Source organism: Biomphalaria glabrata, chromosome 17, assembly GCF_947242115.1.
Source record: "Biomphalaria glabrata chromosome 17, xgBioGlab47.1, whole genome shotgun sequence".
NCBI classification, from domain to species: Eukaryota; Metazoa; Mollusca; class Gastropoda; family Planorbidae; genus Biomphalaria; species Biomphalaria glabrata.
Genome location: NC_074727.1, coordinates 27468124 through 27494049, shown reverse-complemented (window position 1 = coordinate 27494049; position 25926 = coordinate 27468124). Strand labels below are relative to the sequence as shown.

The 25926-nt window shown below is 32.6% G+C and overlaps 1 protein-coding gene across 7 annotated transcripts in view; it reads left to right on the top strand.

Moving 5' to 3' along the window:
• The window catches only part of LOC106050374 (doublecortin domain-containing protein 2-like), a 68825-nt gene extending 42905 nt beyond the window's left edge, over nt 1-25920 (top strand). For 2 of the 7 annotated variants that reach the window (XM_056014981.1, XM_056014983.1), the window contains 11 exons: nt 2418-2497; nt 6294-6431; nt 8460-8618; nt 8950-9051; nt 9135-9235; nt 11663-11787; nt 12058-12099; nt 12222-12311; nt 15449-16126; nt 19686-20679; nt 23739-25920. In XM_056014981.1, the coding sequence (XP_055870956.1) occupies nt 2418-2497; nt 6294-6431; nt 8460-8618; nt 8950-9051; nt 9135-9235; nt 11663-11787; nt 12058-12099; nt 12222-12311; nt 15449-16126; nt 19686-20669 (2499 nt within the window). In that variant the 3' untranslated portion in view covers nt 20670-20679; nt 23739-25920. Of the gene's footprint in view, nt 1-2417; nt 2498-6293; nt 6432-8459; nt 8619-8949; nt 9052-9134; nt 9236-11662; nt 11788-12057; nt 12100-12221; nt 12312-15448; nt 16127-16305; nt 16443-19685; nt 20680-21503; nt 21533-23738 lie in introns of all 7 variants that reach the window. The other 5 variants (XM_056014982.1, XM_056014986.1, XM_056014985.1 and 2 more) reach the window with 5 other exon arrangements.
• Nucleotides 25921-25926: the final 6 nt, after the last annotated feature.

Below are 25926 nucleotides of genomic sequence, written 5' to 3'. Positions count from 1 at the left end.
TTGTGAGGTCTACGTATGTGTCATGTGATGAAATGTTTGTGATGTCTACGTATGTGTCATGTGATGAAATGTTTGTGAGGTCTACGTATGTGTCATGTGATGAAATGTTTGTGAGGCCTACGTATGTGTCATGCGATGAAATGTTTGTGAGTCCTACGTATATGTCATGTGATGAAATGTTTGTGAGGTCTACGTATGTGTCATGTGATGAAATGTTTGTGAGGTCTACGTATGTGTCATGTGATGAAATGTTTGTGAGTCCTACGTATATGTCATGTGATGAAATGTTTTGAGAGGTCTACGTATGTGTCATGTGATGAAATGTTTGTGAGGTCTACGTATGTGTCATGTGATGAAATGTTTGTGAGTCCTACGTATATGTCATGTGATGAAATGTTTTGAGAGGTCTACGTATGTGTCATGTGATGAAATGTTTGTGAGGTCTACGTATGTGTCATGTGATGAAATGTTTGTGAGGTCTACGTATGTGCCATGTGATGAAATGTTTTGTGAGGTCTACGTATGTGTCATGTGATGAAATGTTTGTGAGGTCTACGTATGTGTCATGTGATGAAATGTCTGTGAGGTCTACGTATGTGCCATGTGATGAAATGTTTTGTGAGGTCTACGTATGTGTCATGTGATGAAATGTTTGTGAGTCCTACGTATGTGTCATGTGATGAAATGTTTTGTGAGGTCTACGTATGTGTCATGTGATGAAATGTTTGTGAGGTCTACGTATGTGTCATGTGATGAAATGTTTGTGAGGTCTACGTATGTGTCATGTGATGAAATGTTTTGTGATGCCTACGTTTGTATTATTTGATGAAATGTTTTGTGAGGTCTACGTATGTGTCATGTGATGAAATGTTTGTGAGACCTACGTATGTGTCATGTGATGAAATGTTTTGTGAGGTCTACGTATGTGTCATGTGATGAAATGTTTGTGAGGTCTACGTATGTGCCATGTGATGAAATGTTTGTGAGACCTACGTATGTGTCATGTGATGAAATGTTTTTGAGGTCTACTTATGTGTCATGTGATGAAATGTTTTGTGAGGTCTACGTATGTGTCATGTGATGAATTGTTTGTGAGGTCTACGTATGTGCCATGTGATGAAATGTTTTGTGAGGTCTACGTATGTGTCATGTGATGAAATGTTTGTGAGACCTACGTATGTGTCATGTGATGAAATGTTTATGAGGCCTACGTATATGTCATGTGATGAAATGTTTTCTGAGGTCTACGTATGTGTCATGTGATGAAATGTTTATGAGGTCTACGTATGTGTCATGTGATGAAATGTTTGTGAGGCCTACGTATGTGTCATGTGATGAAATGCTTGTGAGACCTACGTATGTGTCATGTGATGAAATGTTTTGTGAGGTCTACGTATGTGTCATGTGATGAAATGTTTGTGAGGTCTACGTATGTGTCATGTGATGAAATGTTTATGAGGTCTACGTATGTGTCATGTGATGAAATGTTTATGAGGTCTACGTATATGTCATGTGATGAAATGTTTATGAGGTCTACGTATATGTCATGTGATGAAATGTTTGTGAGGCCTACGTATGTGTCATGTGATGAAATGTTTATGAGGTCTACATATGTGTCATGTGATGAAATGTTTGTGAGACCTACGTATGTGTCATGTGATGAAATGTTTGTGAGACCTACGTATGTGCCATGTGATGAAATGTTTTGTGAGATCTACGTATGTGTCATGTGATGAAATGTTTGTGAGGTCTGCAGACTTCGTGTGTGCCTACAGTTAGATATGAAATCCCAAACAGGAGTCTTTGATTGCTATTTCTTTAGGGTATTCCCTCAATGGAGATCAAGAGAATTATGTATCAATTTTTCTTATATCTTAACTGGTGTCAACTTTTCTTTTGTCTTGATTGGTGTCAAAAATTATAAAGAATTTTTTTTTAATTTGACATTACTTTGACCTTGGTTTCAGCAAAAAAAAAGTGTCTTTATTATTACTTAGTACTTTATTATTATTTAACAAGTTCTACAAAACTCTAGATCTGACTTGGAAATCGAATACTGTATATCACAGCTAAGATTATTATTGTCTCTAAATTTTAATCTTCGGGATGGCCATCAAATGAAAGGTTGTTGCATCATACTAAAAAGGTTTACATCATTTTTTTCATATTTTGGATATATTATTGTCGGAAATATAATATCACAATGAATGCATGTTCAATTTAAATAAGAATTGAATGCATTTGAATTCATACAGTCAACTCCTTTAGTTTTCAAGTGCCCTATGAGCCCCTTAGTGCCATGGTCGCTATGCCACTGGTAATCTTTCTTTGTATTCTTAGTTTTCCTTTGTTTTCTAAGTTTGTATCTAGACTTTGACAAACCATGTGAAATAATGTACATTTTGATCTCCTCTCAGGCTGAGCCAGTGCTTCACAACAGAATGTATCTCAACTCAGGAAAAATACATAAAATAGATACTCATGCCACACTGATCAAGTAAGTAACTCTCTACATGCCACACCGATCAACTAAGTAACTCTCTACATGACTCTGTTACTCACTTTCAAAAGAAGTCCATGACCAAAGTATAATATCATACGACTTTTATAGGGAGAATTCTAGGACTCTTGTATACACAAGTAGGTAACTCTTGTATACACAAGTAGGTATTTCTTGTATACATAAATAGTTAACTCTTGTATACACAAGTACGTAACTCTTGTATACACTAGTAGGTAACTCTTGTATACATAAGTAGGTAACTCTTGTAGTATATACAAGTAGGTAACTCTTGTATACACTAATAGGTAACTCTTGTATACACAAGTAGGTAACTCTTGTATACACAAGTAGGTAACTCTTGTATACATAAGTAGGTAACTCTTGTATACACAAGTAGGTAACTCTTGTATACACAAGTAGGTAACTCTTGTATACACAAGTAGGTTACTCTTGTAGTATATACAAGTAGGTAACTCTTATATACTCTAGTAGGTAACTCTTGTATACACTAATATTTAACTCTTGTATACATAGTTAGGTAACTCTTGTATACATAAGTAGGTATTTCTTGTATACATAAGTAGGTAACTCTTGCATACATAAGTAGGTAACTCTTGTATACATAAGTAGGTAACTCTTGTATACACAAGTAGGTAACTCTTGTATACACAAGTAGGTAACTCTTGTATACACAAGTAGGTTACTCTTGTAGTATATACAAGTAGGTAACTCTTATATACTCTAGTAGGTAACTCTTGTATACACTAATATTTAACTCTTGTATACATAGTTAGGTAACTCTTGTATACATAAGTAGGTATTTCTTGTATACATAAGTAGGTAACTCTTGCATACATAAGTAGGTAACTCTTGTATACATAAGTAGGTAACTCTTGTATACATAAGAAGGTAACTCTTGTATACACAAATAGGTAACTCTTGTATACATAGGTAGGTAACTCTTGTATATATAAGTAGGTAACTCTTGTATACATAAGTAGGTAACTCTTGTATACTCTAGTAGGTAACTCTTGTATACTCTAGTACAGTGGTCTTCAACGGGGGCGATATCGCCCCCTGGGGGGCGTTTTCGAGATTTTGGGGGGCGCTGAGAGCCAAAGGGGCGGTAGGGGGGTGCTGGGCACAAAATGGGGCGGTAAGGGGGCGCTGGGCATAAAGGCGGAAAGAAGAAACTAAAGGTGCTCTGAAACAAAACAAATTAAAAAATTCTTCAACATTAAAGCTGGGAAACTAAATATAGACAAATTATAGTTAACTAGCTTCTAATTTAAGAACAGAAACAGCGTTAGAAATTGAGTTCGGGAATCTCTTTTTCTATTTTTAAATTCTTACTCTTTTATTCATGAACAATTATAAAAATCTACAATTAAAACAATATTAAAAACAAAAAACGGCAAAGCAGGATATGATTTAATGGCTTCTTAGAAAAATGCATAGCTTTTAAAAATTCTTGATATTGTTGAAAAATTGATTAAAACTATTTTTTTTTTAAAACATATGTTACACAAAAAGACTTATTTTCTTTTAGAGATGAAATATTATTTCAAAATTGTCTAGTTATGTAGCTTATGAGGACATATAGGAAACCATCAGTGGTTGGACGCTACAATGACTTCATAAGTAATATAGAATAAAGAACAAATCTATTCACTATTCACCTAGTGAGTTTAGCCCGCAATTTAATTTCTATTTGAATCTAATTATAAAACTGTAAATAAAATACAAACCTATGCCGAAAATAAGCGCATCTTTCAACAGTTTTGTGAAACAAATGATGAAAAAGTTGTTAGACTGTTAGACTCTTATGTAAACTGAAGTTCGCTGGATTTCGAAAGGGGTTTGTTAATTGTTATGGCTCGTTTTTTTAAGCTCTTAAATAATTTTTTTTTTTTGAGAAACGGGAAGATTCAACGGTTGGCGATGACTTAAAGCAGGCTAAAAAAATTGTTTTCCATGCTAGGCATCTAACACAACTGAATGAAACGAACCTCCGACTGCTAGGAAAGAGATTGACTTTCATTGATTATATCGTTTTCTATTTTATCGAGATATTAAATCTATTTTAAAGAGTTTTACAATCTCACATGATTTGTTTGTTGACAAATGAATTACTGCCCAAGGACACCGATATCTATGCAATTCACATAACAATGCTGTATGAAGAAATTAAGATTCGCTTCTAAAATGTAAAAAAATATATATAAATGACAATTATTAAACATCTATTACTGATGTTTAAATTGAATTGCATGAAAAAATAGATTTACACAATTATGTCTTCAGTAAAAAGAATGTAAACATAGGAGGCACACAATGGCGTAGCTAGGGTGGGGGAGGGGGGGAAATTTAAAAATCCCCCGGGCCGCCCTTTAAGAAGGGCCCAAATTAGTGCTTTTTTAATTAATTAAATTAAATATTTTGCAAAATGCAGCGGCCTCCAAAGATGTCAAGCCCCCAGGACCCCAAACGATGGAGATTGTGGAGGCACAACAGAGATGTGGCTGCATTTAAATGTTTCAGTAAAATTCCAAAACTGTGGTCGAAATTGAAATTATGTTTTAGCTTTTCAGTAAACATACATGGTTCACCTAATTTAGTGCGTAACAAACGTTAATGACTAAGCCAAGAAATAGAATTGATGTAGCAACTAGGGTTAGCTTGATTTCTTTTTGTAGTGAATTCAGCAATAATAATATTTATATTAACAAATAAAACTAAATTTACAATTAAACTTAAAACAGTAGGCCCTAATATTCAAAAATTTAAACGGAGACTATTCTTAGGATTTGAAAGAAAGTCTTTGCAATCAATTTTTGTGTGTAATCACTGCAAATTATTTGACATAATTTTTGCATAATGATAATATTGGCTGTTTTTGCCTTTAATTCCTAAGATTACGGCTGAGTCCAGTGTTTCACATAACTAAGCAAACCCAACTGCGACCTACATATTTTCCCGAATTTTATGCCGACAAAGCCGTTGTATGCTGGTGTTCTATTTAAGTTTTCTTTCCGTCTTTTGCGCCTGTCTTCAATAATGGCTTTTCTTTGAGTATCAAATGTTTGTCCGGCAGTTTCTGTAAGAGCTCTCGAACTGTTTCTCTCAGAGGCTATCAGCTGCCAGAGAATGCTGCCAGGTACTTTCCCCTATGCCAGTGAGAGCGAAATAGCGGCTGAATAAATCTTTATAGCGCTCCGGGGGAGGGGTGCACCTCTGTAACTCAGTCCTCCTCAAAGCTCGTCAGTCATAGGCCAAGGAGTTCACAGCAATCGCCTTTGGCATGCGGTCGTCTCCCAAGCGGGATAAGTGTTATTGACAGCGTAAAAATTAATAAATAGATGATATTTTGTTCAAATTTGCCTTCTCACGCTTCTTTATAACTGTTTTTCTTAGAGGGGGGCGCTGGTGGATTTTTTTAAAGAAAAAATTTGAAAAGGGGGCGGTGGGCCAAAAAAGGTTGAAGACCACTGCTCTAGTAGGTAACTTTTGTATACACAAGTAGGTAACTCTTGCATACACAAAAAGTTAACTATTGTATACAGTAGTCTACATACATTTATGACTGAAGTATTGAAAGTTGATTTATGACTGATACATTCAAAGTTGATTTATGACTGATACATTCAAAGTTGATTTATGACTGATACATTCAATGTAGATTCATGACTGGCAATGCAAAGTAGATTTATGATTCATTCATATAATTTCAGAAATCATTTTTATGTTCTATTTGAAAGTTCTTTACAAAACTATGTGTTGTATCTTGCAGAGTCTGGCCCAATGGTGGTGACCTTAGAGGACCAAGGCGTGTGCTACTTACACCAAGAGTTCGACCATTCACATTAGAGAATGTTTTATCCCAAGTCAATGACATGTTGAAAGAGGATTGTTTAGGGACTGTAGAGAAGTAAGACTTTTTAAATTTACTTATACAGAAGTAAGACTTTTTAAATTAACTATACAGAAGTAAGACTTTTTGAATTTACTATACAGAAGTAAGACTTTTTAAATTTACTTTACAGAAGTAAGACTTTTTGAATTTACTATACAGAAGTAAGACTTTTTAAATTTACTATACAGAAGTAAGACTTTTTAAATTTACTATACAGAAATAAGACTTTTTAAATTTACTATACAGAAGTAAGACTTTTTGAATTTACTATACAGAAGTAAGACTTTTTAAATTTACTATACAGAAGTAAGACTTGTTAAATTTACTATACAGAAGTAAGACTTGTTAAATTTACTATACAGAAGTAAGACTTTTTAAATTTACTAAACAGAATTAAGACTTTTTAAATTTACTATACAGAAGTAAGACTTTAAAAATTTACTATACAGAAGTAAGACTTGTTAAATTTACTATACAGAAGTAAGACTTGTTAAATTTACTATACAGAAGTAAGACTTGTTGAATTTACTATACAGAAGTAAGACTTGTTAAATTTACTAAACAGAATTAAGACTTTTTAAATTTACTATACAGAAGTAAGACTTTAAAAATTTACTATACAGAAGTAAGACTTTTTAAATTTACATGATTTTACTATACAAAAGTAAGACTTGTTAAATTTACTATACAGAAGTAAGACTTTTTATATTTACTATACAGAAGTAAGACTTTTTATATTTACTATACAGAAGTAAGACTTTTTAAATTTACTATACAGAAGTAAGACTTTTTAAATTTACTATACAGAAGTAAGACTTTGTGAATTTACTATACAGAAGTAAGACTTTTTAAATTTACTATACAGACATAAGACTTTTTGAATTGACTATACAGAAGTAAGACTTTTTGAATTTACTATACAGAAGTAAGACTTGTTAAATTTACTATACAGAAGTAAGACTTGTTAAATTTACTATACAGAAGTAAGACTTGTTAAATTTACTAAACAGAATTAAGACTTTTTAAATTTACTATACAGAAGTAAGACTTTAAAAATTTACTATACAGAAGTAAGACTTTTTGAATTTACTATACAGAAGTAAGACTTGTTAAATTTACTATACAGAAGTAAGACTTGTTGAATTTACTATACAGAAGTAAGACTTGTTAAATTTACTAAACAGAATTAAGACTTTTTAAATTTACTATACAGAAGTAAGACTTTAAAAATTTACTATACAGAAGTAAGACTTTTTGAATTTACTATACAGAAGTAAGACTTTTTGAATTTACATGAATTTACTATACAAAAGTAAGACTTGTTAAATTTACTATACAGAAGTAAGACTTTTTAAATTTACTATACAGAAGTAAGACTTGTTGAACTGATTAAGGGAAGTAAGAGACTTTAATGAGCAAAATGTTTTTGAGACATTGACTTGACTTTCATTCAAAGTGTTGTTTTTTAAACAGAAATGATCTTGACAGAAAATATGTCTTCAAATTGTAATGAATAAATAAATGTGATTTATGGTTTATGCCTGCACAGGCTTCTTTAGTTCAGTTTTCAATTTTGTTAGGCACTAAATATTCAAGGGAATAATGTACAGAATAAATACAAAACAGAAGTACAGTTTCAAGCAAACAAACAAATAAATTAAACACACACATATAAGAAACTGAAGTAAATTAAACACACACATATAAGAAGCTGAAGTAAATTAAACACACACATATAAGAAGCTGAAGTAAATTAAACACACACATATAAGAAACTGAAGTAAATTAAACACACACATATAAGAAACTGAAGTAAATTAAACACACAAACATAAGAAGCTGAAGTAAATTAAACACACAAACATAAGAAGCTGAAGTTAAAAAAACACACAAATATAAGAAACTGAAGTAAAAATAAACTAGGGTAAGTGAAACTTGCATTAATAAGTATATCATCTAATGAGAGCAATGTGTATTGCAAAATATCAAGCTTATACTTCTGAACAGTCTCACTTTAGAATCACTGGACATTTCCTTCTCCAGGCTATACTTGTTGACTGGTATTAAGGTATCAGATGTAGACCAAATAGTACCGAATGGACAATATGTGGCTTGTAGGAAGACGGAAAGATTTAAAAGAGCTAAATACAATGACCAAGGAGTGAAAAATCTGGCCACTTCTCCCAGACTAGAGCGTAAATTGTAAGTTGGATTATTAAATATTTAAAACAAAAAGGCCACATTGACTCTAAAATGTTTGCAGAATGTTAAGTTTAAACTCTGCTCTAAAGATTTCTTAACTAGAAGTTTGTTTATCCTAAACCCCATCATTTTACGCTTCAACTTTGATTATGAATACATTCTTATAATATTATAATGTAAGCTTGATTATTATGAAGATGTTAATAGTTGCATCTAAAAAATCTGTTATTAACTTATTATGGGTATCATTTTTTTGTCTACTTTCCCTTTTCTATGTCTGTATTGCACAAAAGAACAAAAGTATTTGATCAGATCCAATTTTATTGTTCAGTTTAGCCCCTCTACATCCAAGATCTAATAATAGTACAAACCAGTCAACCCCAGAACATTCCAATGAATCTACACAGAATTCAGTTCACAGTTATCCTTACAGGTAGGTGCATGTTAATTTGTTATATTTACAATTGTTACAACATTTTATCTCTAGTAAAAAAATCTACTCTTTTCTTTAAACAGACAAAAACTGTTGGCCAAAGAAGAGAATGTTTTCCCAGCCAAACCAGTCAAATACCAGAGAGCTCCAGAGAAAACAGACACCAATGTTGATTATGATACAGGCAAGTGATGTAGTGAGATAGAAGGCAACAAATATTTCATCATTTCACTATCTTCTGATTATTTTTCTTGTTTTTGCTAAGACTACTGTAGAACATAGTCATGCAAGCAAGTGTAAACCTATTTAAAAATGTATTCTAATCATATCAAATACTAGCTTTCTTCAAAATCAACTCAGAGCAAACTCTGGCCATTTTGACTTGTATATGCTTTTGCTGTTAATTCTGTAGATCATATGTGTAACTTTTAGATCATATTGCTATAGTTAAGGGTTATAAAAACACCAATTAGTTGCTATTTATCTGATTATAGACTCATTCACGAAAAGCACAATACTCAGTAAAAGGAATACTTTAAAATTAATTTAAAATGAATTCACATTTACTGATCACAATAAATCCTCAATCTCTGTAGAAAAATATCTCTCTTCAAAGTCTCCCTCTACACACTACCACTAGCGGATCCAGAACTTTGGAGTGGGGGGGGGGGGGCGATTTTTTTCCAAACCCTAACCCTAACGCCCAGTAAACCCTAACCCTACGCATAAATGTGCGTACAGCACACACACACACACAGATATATATATGAGAATAAAAAAAGCAGCATTTCTCAACCTTCAGCGAAAATAAAACAACTGGGGCAGCGCTATAAGGTTCTATTGTGGAGTTCGGGGCGAAGCCCTGACGCCAAAAGTGTTTTCTTGCTTTTTTCACTGCAGAAACGCATTCTCCTGACAAGTACAGCTCTTTATTCATCAATAGAGTTCGGGGCGAAGCCCCAACGCCAAAAGTGTTTTCTTGCATTCTTCACTGCAGAAATGCATTCTCCTGACCTAAAGCTCATTATTCATACTATTAAAAAAGGACCTTTTGAATAATTTTGTACTTGAAAAATATTCTAATATAAATTTATAGGCCCATAATACATTGCAAATAAAACCAATTTGTTCCTTGAAAAGATAGGATACCCCACGTATTTAGATTTTTGCTTTGAGGATCGCCGCCGAAAAAAAACTTATTCGATAAATAGTGTTCAAGAATATTTTAGTATAAATTGTGAGTTATAGTCCCAAATTTAATTAGCTAGAAAAATATCAGATTGAGTAAAGGTTGGGAAAAGGTGACTATGAAAACATTATTTGAGTTTAGAACTCATCTCAATCATGACTCTTATACTGAAAAATTTCGTTTTTAATTCTAACTTTTCCTATGCAAAGTCTTTCTTAAAATAATTATGATAAATTCATGTGAAATTACAAAAACTCTGTCTGGAAATGGGAATGGCGGTAGAGTGAAAACGATTAATCCTCGCTCCTTTAATAATTTCTGCTAAAGATTGCATTTGGCATTAAAGAATAGAGGTGGGGCGACTCGATATAAGAATTTAATTTATAGTATATATAAATAATATTAGTGACAGAAAAAGTATTGATTTGTCCGATGGGGGAAATGCGATTGCATGTATTGCCCCTCCCATCTGGTACAACCCTTTTTTATTTAAATTTACTAATAATACAATTTGAGATTAGAGTGTGGTACGACATAATATACAATGGGTCACATATCAATACGTAGTTTATATTATATAGATATTCAACTAATTTTATTCACAAACTATGATTCTCCACAAAAATAGGACTGCCCCCCCCCCCAGCACTCAGAGCCAAAATACCAGAAAGGGAGCGACATAAATATAAAATGTATATATTAATTCAACTAATTTTGTTCACAAACTATGATTTCTCCATAAAAACGGACCGCCCCCCCCCCCCCACTCAAAGGGTTTAGGTGGGAAGGGCAGTAGAGGTATTTGTCCCCCCCCGACACACACCAATCAGCAAACAGGAAACGACAGCATAAAAAGATCGGTTAAAATATCAATAACAAGTTACAACGATATAGATATTTAATTGATTTTGTTAGCAAGCTGTGATTTCTACAAGTAAATTTGACCGCCCCCCCACTTGAAAGTGTAAGGGGGGGGGGGCGGGATTGATACCATCGCCCCCTCCCGACCCCACCAAATCAGCCAACATACTAGAGGGGGGGGCAAATTAATCTAAAAATAGGTTGAAATAAAAATAGTTAGTATATATTTTTAACATAAGTAATAAATTGGTATACAAATTGTGTGAATCCTATACTAAAGTTCGTCCGCCCCTCGGGGAGGGGGGGTGGCGATTGCCCCTACCGCCCCCCCCTTGGATCCGCCAGTGCACACTACTTGTGTGTCTGCATGAGTTGTTTTCATTCCCATGCAAAACAATAACAATGATGATGAGGCCAGTAAGAAAAGAAAAAAGTTTGTCAATGAGGGTTGGAAAAGGTTGACAGTTGTACAGCCACATCTGTTTAACTTTTAGATCCAATGTTTGTAACTTTTAGATCAAATTTGTAACTTTATGTTACTTTTAAACAAAATTTTCTCAGATCATGGGGGAGTTTTTAAAGCCAAACAATCTAACAAAACAACTAAAGATGCCAAAGAAATTCCTGACTCTAGACATACCAAGACGGACTATCCCATAGATAGACAGAAAGCTGAGGAAGTGGAGGTAAATCAACATTTTTGTTTTGTTCTTATTATTTTCATCCAGACTCAATGCCAAACATTGAAACTTCGACTTGAACAATTGTGTTAAAAAGTAAATACTGTCTTGGAAATATTTCTCTCTTATCAAGCTTTTATAACACAAAATACTTCTCAAATAGTTTCCCTTATTAATCTTATTTCATTAACAATCTTAGTCACAAATATTCTTCAATAATCCACATTGAAGTGATGGCTGCCTAGAAGAAATATAATTGTTTCTTTCTTATTTCAGGATGAATTTATTCCACCAAGAAACACAAAGAAAGCAAAAGAGGTTGAATACATTGACATTTAATACAATTACATTTAATACAGTCACTTCTTTTTTGTTATACTAAAAGTTTTCTTTCTTAGGTATTTTTTTTTTTAGTTAACACTAATTGTTTTCTTTCTTAGGAAACTCTAACCAAAAAGGGAGACAACTATAGAGCTGCTCAGACTAATTCTTCAAGCAAAAAATCTAACCAACAAGAGGAGGAAATAAAAGTAAAAAAACAAACTTTTGATTTATTTGAAACTCTGGACATACTTCCCTCACTTCTGTCTTCTGGACATTTACTCTCTCTAGACTGTGTCTTTACTGTCTAGACTGTGTCTAGAATGGTTTCTGTTTTCTTGAGATTTTACTGTTTTGACTTTTATTCTTTTTTTTTTCTTGTATTTTATTTGCACATTGTAAAAAAATTTGTCAAGTCTCATTCAGAGTTGTCCTTCATTACTTTACAACTAGTCTATATCAAGTCTCATTTAGAGTTGTCCTTCATTACTTTACAACTAGTCTATATCAAGTCTCATTCAGAGTTGTCCTTCATTACTTTACAACTAGTCTATATCAAGTCTCATTTAGAGTTGTCCTTCATTACTTTACAACTAGTCTATATCAAGTCTCATTTAGAGTTGTCCTTCATTACTTTACAACTAGTCTATATCAAGTCTCATTTAGAGTTGTCCTTCCCTACTTTAGAACTAGTCTATATTTATTTTCTCATTTATTAGTTTTGTATGCTGAACCAAAGTGAATGGGATGCAAACATCAAAATAGAAGATTGCAAAAGTCAAAGCCACACTATTTTTTGTCCTCTCAAATACTTGCAGGTTTAGCTATGCCTCTCTATAAACACAATGAAGAAACAGTGTTGAATACAACTTCCTTGAGTTAATTATCTTCCAACTAAATTCAACAAAATCAATTATTCCATAGATGAAACAAATTCACATTATTATTATTCATTATGCCAAAAAAAAATATAAAAAATAAATACTTTTAAAGATAAACTTCTGAATGAAGTCACAAATACATCAAATAAAGTAACACATGTACCGGAAACTCAAAATTGGAACCAGTGAAATCTGCCCTTGTGGAGTATCACGAGAGAATGCCGACCACATCCTCCAAAACTGCTCTCTTTACCACGAGGCCCGTATAAGACACTGGCCCCAAAACACCCCAATAGAAAGAAACTATATGGAGAGCTCCCTGATTTGGATACCACTGCGCAGTTCATCTCATATATTGGTCTAGTTATCTGAACACTCCAACATAACAATGAGAACAAAGAAGAAGAAATAAAAAAAAGTAATAAAGAAGGTAGTGAGATTTACTAACTAGAGGATGACTGGTGGGGGGGGGGGGTAACTTTTGGTTCCATCAAAATAACATCCAGAAACATAGAGGCAATCCAAAGTCATTAGAGTTGTCCAACTTACAGGCAATCCAAAGTCATTAAAGTTGTCCAACTTACAGGTTATCCAAAGTCATTAGAGTTGTCCAACTTACAGGTAATCCAAAGTCATTAGAGTTGTCCAACTTACAGGCAATCCAAAGTCATTAGAGTTGTCCAACTTACAGGTAATCCAAAGTCATTAGAGTTGTCCAACTTACAGGCAATCCAAAGTCATTAGAGTTGTCCAACTTACAGGCAATCCAAAGTCATTAGAGTTGTCCAACTTACAGGTAATCCAAAGTCATTAGAGTTGTCCAACTTACAGGTAATCCAAAGTCATTAGAGTTGTCCAACTTACAGGCAATCTAAAGTAATTAAAGTCATAATGTAAAATATTTTACAACTTACAGGCTGTCCCAGGTACAGAATAGCACAAAATAATGAATATTAATAAAATAAAACTGTGGCACTCCACACAGCACCAACCACACACTCACAGGTGAAGATAAAAGGGTTCCAAAATGGTTCTGACCTGGTTATAACTGGTAAACGCAAACATAGCGGAGAGTGTGACATCATGTCCAGACATACCTACATCCACAATTTGTGCCTCACTGTACACTAATATAAAATATACAAATAGGACAAACCATGGTTTACAGACTTAGAAAAATAATTTAATTAATAAATAACTGGCCATGGAATGTAGGTGCTTAAGACTAAGTTTAGTAAAACTGATCAGCGACAAAAACAAAAAAAAAACATAAAATGGTTATCAGCATCAGGTAACACTTTAGAAGCTACTGAGACCAGAAGGAAAACACTGCAAATAGCAGACTAGTAATGGAAGTGAAGTGTTCTACTCTGCACTAGCCTATATATAAAATGTAAAAAAAACCTAAATTACTTTTATCCTAGAACTAACCTAAACATATTATAAATCAAATACACAGTTTTTTATACACACATATAGATCTGGGAGTGCCAGCTCTCATCTATGAAGCCTCTATCTTTCTGTCTCCACCTACTTGTTTACTTACATCTTTCTGTCTTCACCTACTTGTTTACTTACATCTGTCTGTCTCCACCTACTTGTTTACTTACATCTTTCTGTCTCCACCTACTTGTTTACTTAAATCTGTCTGTCTCCACCTACTTGTTTACTTAAATCTGTCTGTCTCCATCTACTTGTTTACTTACATCTTTCTGTCTCCACCTACTTGTTTACTTACATCTTTCTGTCTCCACCTACTTGTTTACTTAAATCTGTCTGTCTCCACCTACTTGTTTACTTACATCTTTCTGTCTCCACCTACTTGTTTACTTAAATCTGTCTGTCTCCACCTACTTGTTTACTTACATCTTTCTGTCTCCACCTACTTGTTTACTTAAATCTGTCTGTCTCCACCTACTTGTTTACTTACATCTTTCTGTCTCCACCTACTTGTTTACTTAAATCTGTCTGTCTCCACCTACTTGTTTACTTACATCTTTGTCTCCACCTACTTGTTTACTTACATCTTTCTGTCTCCACCTTTTATTGTATTTTAAAAGACTATCAGAAGGATCTGGTAATGTGCACACACAAATGTTGACCTCCATTACACAATGTGATCAATTAACCTGGCAGTTCCCTGCATGAGATCAAGCATGTCAATTAGAACATTTCTTTGACAGTTGTATATCTTGATATTTTTCTGAAATAATGACCAGTGTCTCAGATAACATGACAAGACAGGATAAAATGACAACATTTCTAAGATATCATGACAAGTGTCACAGATCCAGTGGCCTGTTAACTGTGATACTTGTCATGTTATCTGAAATACCTGTCATGTTATCTGACTATATAGGCATAGCTTCACTGAAACCAAAGGCATTATCAATAACCCAACTATTTAGTGCAGCATTGAAAACTATTGCAATGTAGCTAATAAACTATATTCTTGTGTATTTCAGTCAGCCACCAAAATTCAATCAGGTTATCGAGGTTACAAAGCCAGGCAAGAAATGGTGGATAAATCAAAAAAATCTGCTCCTAAAAACTCTGCACCACTAACTGATCATTTTGATGAAGAGGAAAGAGCAGCAGCTAAGATTCAGGCAGGTTTTCGTGGTTACCAAACCAGAAAAAATCTTGACAAATTCAAAGACAAAGATTATGAAAAGGGGAAACAGCCCAAAGAAGACAATACATCTAAAAAACAGCCCAAAGAAAACAGTACACCTAGAAAACAGCCCAAAGAAGACAGTACACCTAGAAAAGTTGTAAAACCAAAAGAAGCAACAAAAGCTGAAAAAGATGCTGCTGCTGCCAAAATCCAGGCAAGTTACCGTGGATACAGATCCAGACAAGATCTTCAAAGACATAAGGAAGAGGAGTCAGCACTTAGAATTCAGTCTGGTTACCGTGGTTACCAAACAAGAAAACAGCTAAGTGATGCTAATGAGAAAATGAAAGAGACCAAACCAAAAGGAGATTCTCAAAAAGAGAAAAATCCTAAACAAGTACCTAAGAAAAACCAAGATGAAGACATGTGGGACCAGGAAGAATGGGCTGCAACCAAAATTCAGTCTGCATATCGTGGTTACACAGCAAGAAAGACTTTAGAGAGATCTGACCTTCATGGGAAGTCTGTAAGTTCTTATCTTCCTATCCTCTCTCCACCAAGTTACAATTGGACACTGACTAATTAGATAAGACTCTAGTTAATGGACATGTTATTAGAACTGGTTAGAGACTCCTTTGACTTCTTATCTAATCCCAAATGGTACAAATGAAAAACAAATATCCCTCTGAATGGTTCTCCCTGCAGGTTGAGTCTTCTGAGAATCTACTTCATACAGATACCAGTTCCTATGTCAACACACCCCCTAAAAATACCAATCTCAAATCTGATGGGAATAAAAATCATGCAAGTGAAACCCAGAAAAAGCCAAAGTAGAATGGGGGGTAATTCTAAAGTGTGCTGTGTACTGAGGCACTTGTCACTTATCTATTTTTTTCTACAGTGTTTCTAGGATAGTCTCCCTTAGATAAGATCGATTCAAACTGTCCAAATTATTTAGAAGCCCATTAAAATTATAAGACAAGAAAGCAAACGTTCAATACAAGTTAATAAGTGTGTTTTATTTACTGAGAACTATCTTAGGAGCACTGTTATCACTGAGTTGTCTAACACTTTCAGGTTTGTTCTAACCTTTTTCATTTGACTTACTGTTTGGATACAAAATAATCTAAAACTCAAAATCTTCAGGACATTAAACTAAAAAAAATATTTAAGAAAATAATGGAAGACTAAAATCATTTCTCTACTTTCAATACAACATCTCAACATAATAGTTAAACCTTTGATCTGAACATGTCCAACATAATAGTTAAACCGTTGATCTGAACATGTATCAACATAATTAGTTAAACCTCTGATCTGAACATGTCGCAACATAATAGTTAAACCTTCGATCTGAAATATATAGAAGAGACATCCTAGCACACACATAAACCTAACCTATATTAAAGTGTAAGCACACTCAAATAAAAGCCTCTTTGTTTTCATGGCATTGTTACAGAAATATCAGTTATTAGCCACAATTAGGGCACTCCTAGAGAAACATCAGCCATGTTTAGGGCATTCTTAGAGAAACATCAACCATGTTTAGGGTATTCTTAGAGAAACATCTGTAATGTCTAGGGCATTCTCAGAGAATAAAAAAGGAATCTCGTACTAATTTTAGGACTTCCTTATAGAAATAAATGTAATCTATTGCTACTTTTTGGACATTCATGTAAAAAGTAAAGTATTTTCTGCATTAGTTTGGATGTTCTTATAGAAACAGAAGTTTTATTTTGCTTTTTTTATATTAAAATTGTAATTCTCTTTTTAATAAAAAGTAATTTTCTTTTTTTTTCATTGACAGCTGTCTCAAAGTTTTGAAATCATTTTCTTTTTATTTTCATTGACGGCCGTCTCAAAGTTTTGAAATCATTTTATTTTTATTTTCATTGACAGCTGTCTTAAAGTTTTGAAATCATTTTCTTTTTATTTTCATTGACAGCTGTCTCAATGTTTTGAAATCATTTTCTATAGTTCGTATCCTTCTTGATAGAAATTAGAGTTGTTTTTTTTTTAATGAAATGTAGGAGTAAATGTAAACAAATGACACATTTGTCAAAGTCTATAAGACACATTTGTCAAAGTCTATAAGACACATTTGACAAAGTCTATAAGACACATTTGTCAAAGTCTATAAGACACATTTGTCAAAGTCTATAAGACACATTTGTCAAAGTCTATAAGACACATTTATCAAAGTCTATAAGACACATTTGTCAAAGTCTATAAGACACATTTGTCAAAGTCTATAAGACACATTTGTCAAAGTCTATAAGGCACATTTGTCAAAGTCTATAAGACACATTTGTCAAAGTCTATTAGACAACATTTGTCAAAGTCTATAAGACACATTTGACAAAGTCTATAAGACTAATTTGACAACATCTATAAGACACATTTGACAAAGTCTATAAGACACATTTGACAATGTCTATAATGCACATTTGATAACATCTATAAGACACAATTGACAAAGTCTATAAGACACATTTGTCAAAGTCTATAAGACACATTTGACAAAGTCTATAAGGCACATTTGTCAAAGTCTATTAGACATATTTGTCAAAGTCTATAAGGCACATTTGTCAAAGTCTATAATGCACATTTGACAAAGTCTATAATGCACATTTGACAACATCTATAAGGCACATTTGTCAAAGTCTATAAGACTAATTTGACAACATCTATAAGGCACATTTGTCAAAGTCTATAACGCACATTTGTCAAAGTCTATAAGGCAGATTTGTCAAAGTCTATAATGCACATTTGACAAAGTCTATAATGCACATTTGACAACATCTATAAGGCACATTTGTCAAAGTCTATAACGCACATTTGTCAAAGTCTATAAGGCACATTTGTCAAAGTCTATAAGGCACATTGGTCAAAGTCTATTAGACATATTTGTCAAAGTCTATAAGGCACATTTGTCAAAGTCTATTAGACAACATTTGTCAAAGTCTATAAGGCACATTTGTCAAAGTCTATTACACATATTTGTCAAAGTCTATAAGGCACATTTGTCAAAGTCTATTAGACAACATTTGTCAAAGTCTATAAGACACATTTGACAAAGTCTATAACGCACATTTGACAACATCTATAAGGCACATATGTCAAAGTCTATAAGGCACATTTGTCAAATATATAAATGTTGAAGATCAGAGCACCAAAATATTCATAATGCACATAGTGTGCACAAATGCATAGAAGTGATTTATTGTTGTGAAGATTTCTGCCCATTAAGTGAAAGTAAAGTGGAAATGTATCTGTGTGATTAAGGTGGACAACTCTATGTATTTGTGTTTGTGTACATTAACATCCTTATGCATGCTTGATTCCCTTTTATTGAGCCTTAGAAATGTTATAAAATACAGATGTTACATCAAAAGAGAACAAGCTTATGTCCTAGCACTATTGGTGTCCCTAGGTCAATCTAGTCATGCATTTTGTATTGATTGTCTAAATTTACATCAATATTGTACCTATAAAAAACACACTAGAAAGACTCATTAGTATACACATAAAAAGATACATTTCTAAACTCACTAGAAAAAAAACCATTTGTAAACAACATACAAGAATGACACATTAGTAAACACACTAGAACAACATGTTTGTAAACACACAAGAAAGACAGATTATAGTAAACACACTAGAATAACAGATTAGTAAACACACTAGAATGACAAATTAGTAAACACACTAGAATGACAGATTAGTAAACACACTAGAATGACACATGAGTAAACACACTAGAATGACACATGAGTAAACACACTAGAATGACAGATTAGTAAACACACTAGAATGACACATGAGTAAACACACTAGAATGACAGATCCTCTGAAAACAAAAAAACATTCCATGCAGAAAAACACTGGGTTTCTAAGAGACAAATGACAAAAGCTAAAGATCTAATTATTAAATCCTACAAACGAAAAATCTTTTTATTAAAGTGAAACCTAATTAATATAATTTATTTTATATAAATAAATAAATATATAGTAATATATCCATAAACTTAGCAACAAATTCATCAGGCATTTTTTTGTCAACATAGTTCTATTTTTGTTGGCAGACTAGTAGAAATGAGGATGCTGCTGCTGCCAAAATCCAGGCATCTTACAGGTCACACTTACAAAGAAAGTCTTTAAGAGAGAAAAACAAAGTTGATCAGCATGCCAGAGAGATGGCTGCATTCAAGATTCAATCCTCCTACAGAGGCTATAGATCACACCAAGATAGGCTTAAGAAAAACAATGCTGCTTTGAAGATTCAAGCAAGTTACAGAGGATACCAAACAAGAAAACTAAACAGTCATTCACAGAAGAAATCAATGGAGTTGTCTGCTAGAAAGATTCAAGCTGCTTATAGAGGCTACCTTTACAGACGGCAAAGTCAAACAAAACATATCAATGAAGAGGATGAAATTAAAGCAGCAAAAAAAATACAAGCTACTTATCGAGGTCATCAAACTCGGCAATATGTATCGCAAAAAAATAAAAAGGACATGGCAGCTAGTAAAATCCAATCAGCTTACAGAGGCTATCAAAACAGGAAACACTTAAAAGCTGGAAGCACAGCAGACAGAATTAATGCATCTGTTAAAATTCAGGCAGGCTATAGAGGATATAAGGGGAGAGAACATCTAGCTCACCAGGAGCAGATCAAAGCTGCTGTAAAAATCCAATCATCGTATCGAGCTCATCAAGCAAGGAAATCCATAAAGCAGAAAGAAAGGAATGCTATAAAGATCCAGGCTACTTATAGAGGTTACCTTTCAAGAAAACAGGTCAATGTCAAAAAGCGAAATGCTGCAGCAGTCAAAATTCAGTCAGGCTATCGAAGCTTCAAAACAAGAAAGCAACTGACAAATCAAAAAGAACTTCAGGCCAAAAACATCATTCAACAAGAGAAAGCCGCAAGTCTGATTCAGGCCAGTTATAGAGGTTATGTTTCTAGAAAAATACAAAAGTCTGCAATACATGAAAAAAGTCAAAAAGAAGCTGCTGCTCGTCTTATTCAATTACAATACCGACATTATAGAAGTCAGAAGAACTAAGAGAACACTAGTTAGTGCCAAGAACTCTCAAACTATTTCTTTCTAGTCCTAATTGTAGAAGATGAAGTTTTCTTTTGTTTTAATCTACATTTTTTTTTTGTTTTGTTTGTTTTTTTTAAGTGCAAAAAAAAAAAAGTAAGAAAATAAATTTCAGTAAGTAAACAAAATCTTTTCAACTGACTAGATGAACAAAATCAATCAACAACAAAAATGTAAAAACTTTGATACATTTACTTTTTTTTTTTTTTTTTAATAAAAAAAAATTGCATTTGATTTTAAAGATCTTCTTATAGCTTCTTTTTTTTCTAAAGCTTTTTAAATGTCTGTGTGATTTCAGTGCACTGCTGTTTGATACTATATTTAATTAATAACACCTTTTCCCAGCTTCTACACATTGTCCTACCTAATGGTGTACAGAACTGATACAAGATCATTATTGTAACTCTTAAGAATATAATCTCTAAACAGAACTGATAAAGATCATTATTGTAACTCTTAAGAATATAATCTCTAAGCAGAACTAATAAAGATTTTCATGTCACTTTAAATAAAGGAGTACAAGGGGATTTTCCTATCAATAGAAATAGATAGAACTAGTGAAAAGTGTTCAACTCAAATAGATAGAACTAGTGAAAAGTGTTCAACTCAAATAGATAGAACTAGTGAAAAGTGTTCAACTCAAATAGATAGAACTAGTGAAAAGTGTTCAACTCAAATAGATAGAACTAGTGAAAAGTGTTCAACTCAAAGACACTTCCTTTACAAATAAAATGTTAAAGAGACACACACAAAATTCCTTCTAAGAATCAGGATTGTTATCCGTCTTTGTTTCAGTTGTCTGATAATTACTGGCCTTAACCTTGGTAAGTTTTTCAGTACATTTACCTTATTTATGGGTGAAAAGATGTGGCAGACGTAAATGTGTAACACATCAATAAATAAAATAAATCATTAGGAAAAAAATGAACTTCTTGTATGCCTTGAAATTTAAAAATAGATTTATTCACCAAACAAATCAATCATTTGCTTGTATAGATTATCATGCTTTAATTAAAATTTTAAGTTTTCTGTATAAAACATGTTGAAGCAGCCACACTGTCAAGTGTTTCTATGACAACATCCATTGGTCTCTCTAGAATATTTGACATAAAAACTTGTGACAGTTTCTTTTAGCAGCTTTACCAATTCTCTTTCCACTTGTGTGCAACTTTGTCTCTTGGCTAGTTCTCTCTCTCTCTCTAGGAAATCAAAAACTAGTTCAAGACATTCTGTAAATTAAACGAAAACTAAAATTGTGGTTGTATAAAGACATGTAATTTGATCTGAACCTTTTCAGCTAGTTTTCTTTAAAAGCTTAACAAATAACAATTCATAAAGTAGTGGCCAGACACATTGCACTTACTTAGTATAGCTTCATAACCAAAATTCATTTTGTATAGCAATAGATTTATTTTTTTAATTAAATATTGTATATATGCTATAACCAAATCTTAATATATATATTAACCCTAACCCTAGCCTATATATATATATATATATATATATATATATATATATATATATATATGCAAAAGTCTTTATTCACTAATCACACTCGTGGTGGATGAAAAAATACAAAAAAATTTACTTACCTTTGGTCTATGACAACTAAGATATTTTCATGATTTTCATGGCAGTTAAATTTAACAATAAAGTGTTTTTTTTGCAAACTTCACTTGATCTGTTTTTTTAAATTAAAAACTACAAAATCATGTTTCCATTTTTACACACTTGACCTTTTGGGCATAATTTCCTCTGATATCACTAAGACTCAGTTAACTCAGTTGGTAGAGCATCAGACGTTTAATCTGAGGGTCAAGGTTCTAGCAAGAGAAGGCCTGAAAACTAACCTGCAATGATGCAATCTGTGGGCAGTTTAGACGTCACATGTTGTAATGTAAGACTTGTGACATGGCAATGAGCCATTAGTTGATTCAAAAGTTGATGGTGTTTAAAAGCTTCAGTGAACATTGAAATATTTTTATGAAAAGCAGAAAAGTTGAAGAATACTCATGCATTGTTTGTAATCTATTTTCTAAGGTGGAGAGTGTGTGTGTGTGTGGGGGTGATATTGGTAATCGAATTCACTGACAAAAAATATATACATTTTTACTATTTGAGCTTTTTTGAATGGACCTTATTTTTAATAACTTAGCTATATAACATTTAGCTATTGAGCTATAAAGGGGAAGTTACTCTTGGTGGTTTATGGGCATGACATGGCCTAAATTGTGCAGATGTGCCAAAAGACAAAAATATCAACTCTATACCAATGAAATAGAATAGATACTTCAATTCAAATGTTTTGAAAAAAAAAGGGGGAGGGGGAAATGTGGTAGAGAATTCACAGGCCAGATGTATCTTGGGCAGGGTAATTTAAAGAGGACCATCCCAATTAAATGTAACATATTCTAGTATATGAGGGGGGGGGGGGGGGAGGGGATTTGTATTGTTTCATTAGAAATGAAAAAAAAATAAAGGGGGGTATGGCCAAAGTATTATGTGAACCTTTGCAGGATGTAATAAGAAACAAAAAAAAAGGGCTCAGTGTAAAAACTATCCTAGAGCCTATGAAATATTTTAAATAAGAACTGAAAAACAGAAGAATAGTCATATTATGTAAATAAGACTGACCTTATTTGTTATGAAGAAAAGTTGGGGGGGGGATATATAGGCTAGTCTGAATAGCCTCTAACTTTATATCATTGCATTGTTATAATAAAGAAAAATAATGGAAAGGGTTCATGACAAAAAAAAAAAAAAACAACCAACAACACAATCTTAAGCCTGGGAACAAATCAATTAGCAAAGCTGGTGGATAATGCTAGTTGTATTTAAGGACTAAAAAACTACAAATAGTAACATATTTGTATTTATCAATTTTCATTGTTTTTTAGATTTTATCATTCAACATTTGTTTTGTTTATTAATGTAAAAGATGATTATTCATATTATTGAAGTTTGCAGAGAAAATATTGAAATATGTTAATTTTAATTGATTAATACTTTTTAATTTTCTTTTTATTTCAGAGAAATTAACTTTTGAATACATCTGAGTTTCTCAGTGTATGTGTTGACTCCATGTTGATCTCTACCAAGATTATTCTACTTCAAAGCAATCCTTAGAGATTTTCTTTGATCAAATATTTATCATTTTTCAGTTTTCTTGATACATAAAAAAAAAAATCAAAAGTTTTCTCTTTGCTGTCCATACTTATGTCTACAATATATTTGTTTCGTATGTCATAACAATAATAGCAATATTTTAAATGTTTGGTTTTAATTTGAATACATGAACTTTTCATGACTTGGATCAAAGGATGTGATTCACCAACAGAAGTGTTTGCTTTAGTTTAATTATTTAAAACTGTAAAGCCAATCTGCTCTCATAACTTGAGTTTTCATTACTTAGTTCTGAATTGAAATCTAATATTAAAAACAAAAAGAACTCCAGTAATATAATTTGTTGATAGTTTGTTATGTATATATATCCCATTATCATAGTTTGTTACATACACAATTTCTAATATGATCATTTGATTTAAAATTGGTGTAAAAATGAATCAATATATTTGACAACATCAAGCATCAAATTTATTTCTTAATTATTGGCTGTTTCATTAGCTTCTTTTTTTTATCCTAAGAAATGTCCCTAAGACATCCCACTGTTGAATTAATAGTATTTGAAATGGATTATTTATTGAACATTCTCTTGTGTATTCTGTGTTGTTTTTTTTTGTTTCCGTTGACTCATGCTATGGTTTCACCCTATGTATGTGTGTTGAAGGGCACTTCTCCTATATGTCTGATGATACTTTTCACTTATCAATACTTTGCAAGCACTGATCTATAAGTTGTCTCTAGTGTAATGCTAGCAGCTCATGAAGGACATATATGTTGATCAAATAGTATTTGAATGTTGACAATTCAAAGAATTGCTAAGCATGTAAGAGGCATCAAGCTTACAGTACTAAATAAATGTATATATTATTCTATAAGTCTATTGATTTCCTGAATAAATCTCTAAATCAGTGTTTCTCAAACTGTGGGTTGCAAGCTCCTAAAAATGTGTTTGCATTGTCTGGCTGGTGGGGTGGAGTAAACTGCTGATGATAAATCCAGAAAGAACTTTTTGAGTGTAAAAAAGACTATGAAACAACAAATCAAAAGAAAAAAAGATGAGCGTTGGTGTCATCATAGTGTTGATGAGATGAGCGTTGGTGTCATCATAGTGTTGATGAGATGAGCGTTGGTGTCATCATAGTGTTGATGAGATGAGTGTTGGTGTCATCATAGTGTTGATGAGTGTTGGTGTCATCATAGTGTTGATGAGATGAGCATTGATGTCATCATATTGTCAAATATATATTTGCACGGAAGAAATAAGAAATAGTGTTTCTATATGTCTTTAAATTTATTTTCCTTTCTCATTAGATTTTCAAAAAGCTTCTTGGATCCCACATGGGGAGGAAATTCAAAATCTCTTAACAGTTTGACAGTCAATTATTCTGACATAAGAAAAGAAAAAGTAAAACCAAAGCAAACTTGATATTTTTATACTACCTAAATGTCCATAAAAACCACAACTTGATCAAGTTTAGAAAAGAAAATGTATTATTAGATATATACAAATTGATTTAATATCTCCGTATTTAATTGTCACAAAACTAATGTTATCTAAGTTATCTATTCAGGTTTTGTAATCAATTTAAGGTTTCACTTGTACTACAGTATTTAATCCGTCCATTATTATACATTGGGATATGAATTGGACAAAGTTGTGTACAAAAAAAAATGCTTATTTTATTTTATTAGTTATATTTGTTTATTGCTAAATGAAGGTGGAACTAATTGTTTGTGGTCTTAAGTACTGGGTAGTCTTTGGACCAGATAATTGTAGTTCTTTTAGAGGGTCTATTCAACAGTTTCACTTCAATCCTGCTGAGTACATTGAACTTTCTTCAAAAAAAAATAAAAATCTAATAATAACTAATAATTAACTATGCTCTTTTCTGTAACTCTGTAACTGCAGCTTTTGGCTGTAGGTTAGTGTTGAACACTGATGTCATTACAGAAACAATGTAGAGGTTCACTTGATTTCACTGTATTTTATTAATAATATTTACACCATTGGAGAAAAAAAAATGTAGTGGTTCATTTGATTTCATTGTATTTTGTCCAATAACAAATAGAATAAAATTTGCATCATCCATTTTTT